At 35.0% G+C, this 1466-nt stretch overlaps 1 protein-coding gene across 1 annotated transcript in view; it reads right to left on the bottom strand.

Moving 5' to 3' along the window:
* LOC137992623 (ATP-dependent Clp protease ATP-binding subunit clpX-like, mitochondrial) overlaps positions 1–1210 on the bottom strand; it is a 15802-nt gene extending 14592 nt beyond the window's left edge. The window contains exon 1 of the mRNA XM_068838060.1: positions 914–1210. Coding sequence (XP_068694161.1) covers positions 914–980 — 67 coding nt within the window. The 5' untranslated portion in view covers positions 981–1210. The remainder of the gene's footprint in view (positions 1–913) is intronic.
* Positions 1211–1466: the final 256 nt, after the last annotated feature.

The raw sequence follows: 1466 nt of genomic DNA, 5'->3' as shown, positions 1-1466 counted from the left end.
AGACATTGAACTTAAGTAAACTTGATGTACTTATATCTGAAAAAAGGTAATTTATGTTATATCAATTTATTACATGTATTATAATAATACTATACTCAAAAGAATATCTTGTTTCTGATAGGTCAATGACCAAGGCATTAAGAGGTTAAAGGGTGCATTAAATGTTATAAAGTGCAATGTGGAAGTCGCTATGGAAACACAGCCATGGAGTAATTTTGTTGAGTATATAATAACTAAAAAAATCTATGAATTTCCTTATGCATGTCATGATTTATGGTCAATCAAAATGTTTTGAAAGTACTTCAATCGCACTCACTAACTCTCAAAACATCACTTGGGCCCATAGATCAGAAAATGCACTTGCTCATTTCCTATAATCACACACTATATTATGTGGCATCTGAGAGTCTGTTACGTCATTTTTTTTGTTGTGTCATATGACCCATTCGAATAATGAAAACACAGGAGGCACAGTACAAAGACGCCTTAAAACCCAAACGTTTCGTAATGCATTAAGCGTTAAAAAACTGTCAAAGGCCAATAACCAAGAATGCTTTCTTGAAATTGTCTACGCATGGGTCTAGTATGCGTCAGTGACCGTAAATGAACGAAATTTAATGATCGAATGGACTAAGTTCACTCGTGAATGAAACAAGATGACATAACATTCAAATGAGCCAGACAATTAAGCATCAGATGACCAAGTCTTCACCGCGTAAATTTTCGGCGATGCAAAGAAAAAAACGTAAGACCTGAATATAAAAACCCTTTCGATCATGATCAATAAGCTTAACTTTCAGCTGCTCTGCTTCTCGTTGTTCCAATTGAATGCAAGAAATGATGCAATGTATTAAATAATCTGCAAGTTACTCATTAACTGTACCGTAAAAATTACAAACAAATCATATCTTACCTTTGGGACAGAATATTTGCTTGCTCTTTCCCCCAAAACGGCGTAAAGAACCCGGTATTCTAAACATGGTGTTTCAACTTTAGGCCGCAACAACACAACAGTTGAACCCTTACCAACACAAATTTCCGTGAATTGGAATAAAAGAGGTCGAATTTAACGAAAAATACAAATCTTTCGCACTTACAAGGTACATTAAAAAACTTGCTATATTTACACACGAGAGTAAAATAGGAAATTCAATATAAACTAAAACTCAACTCCACACAACACCCAGCCAGCCATTTTGTTTTCGTCACTTTCGCGCGTGCGTGGTTACACAACAAACATCGTGCCAAGTCATGAATTACGACTTACCCAGCCCACCACGTCTGTTATAAAATTTTCAATAAATTCAAATTTTCAGGAAAAGCCGTAACATTTAACGAGCAAAATTTTGCTTTTAGTTAATGTGGCCTGGAAAAAGGCAGAATTTCTTGATTTTGAGATTTTAAAAAAATGATTACGTCACAAGAGGACCAAGAGGAGGAAACCTTACGAACATTTCCACTATTTT

The sequence above is a fragment of the Montipora foliosa genome, chromosome 2 (genome assembly GCF_036669935.1).
Source record: "Montipora foliosa isolate CH-2021 chromosome 2, ASM3666993v2, whole genome shotgun sequence".
Classification (NCBI taxonomy): domain Eukaryota; kingdom Metazoa; phylum Cnidaria; class Anthozoa; order Scleractinia; family Acroporidae; genus Montipora; species Montipora foliosa.
The sequence above is the reverse complement of the archived record's forward strand: the minus strand, read 5'-3'. Positions and strand labels throughout refer to the sequence as shown.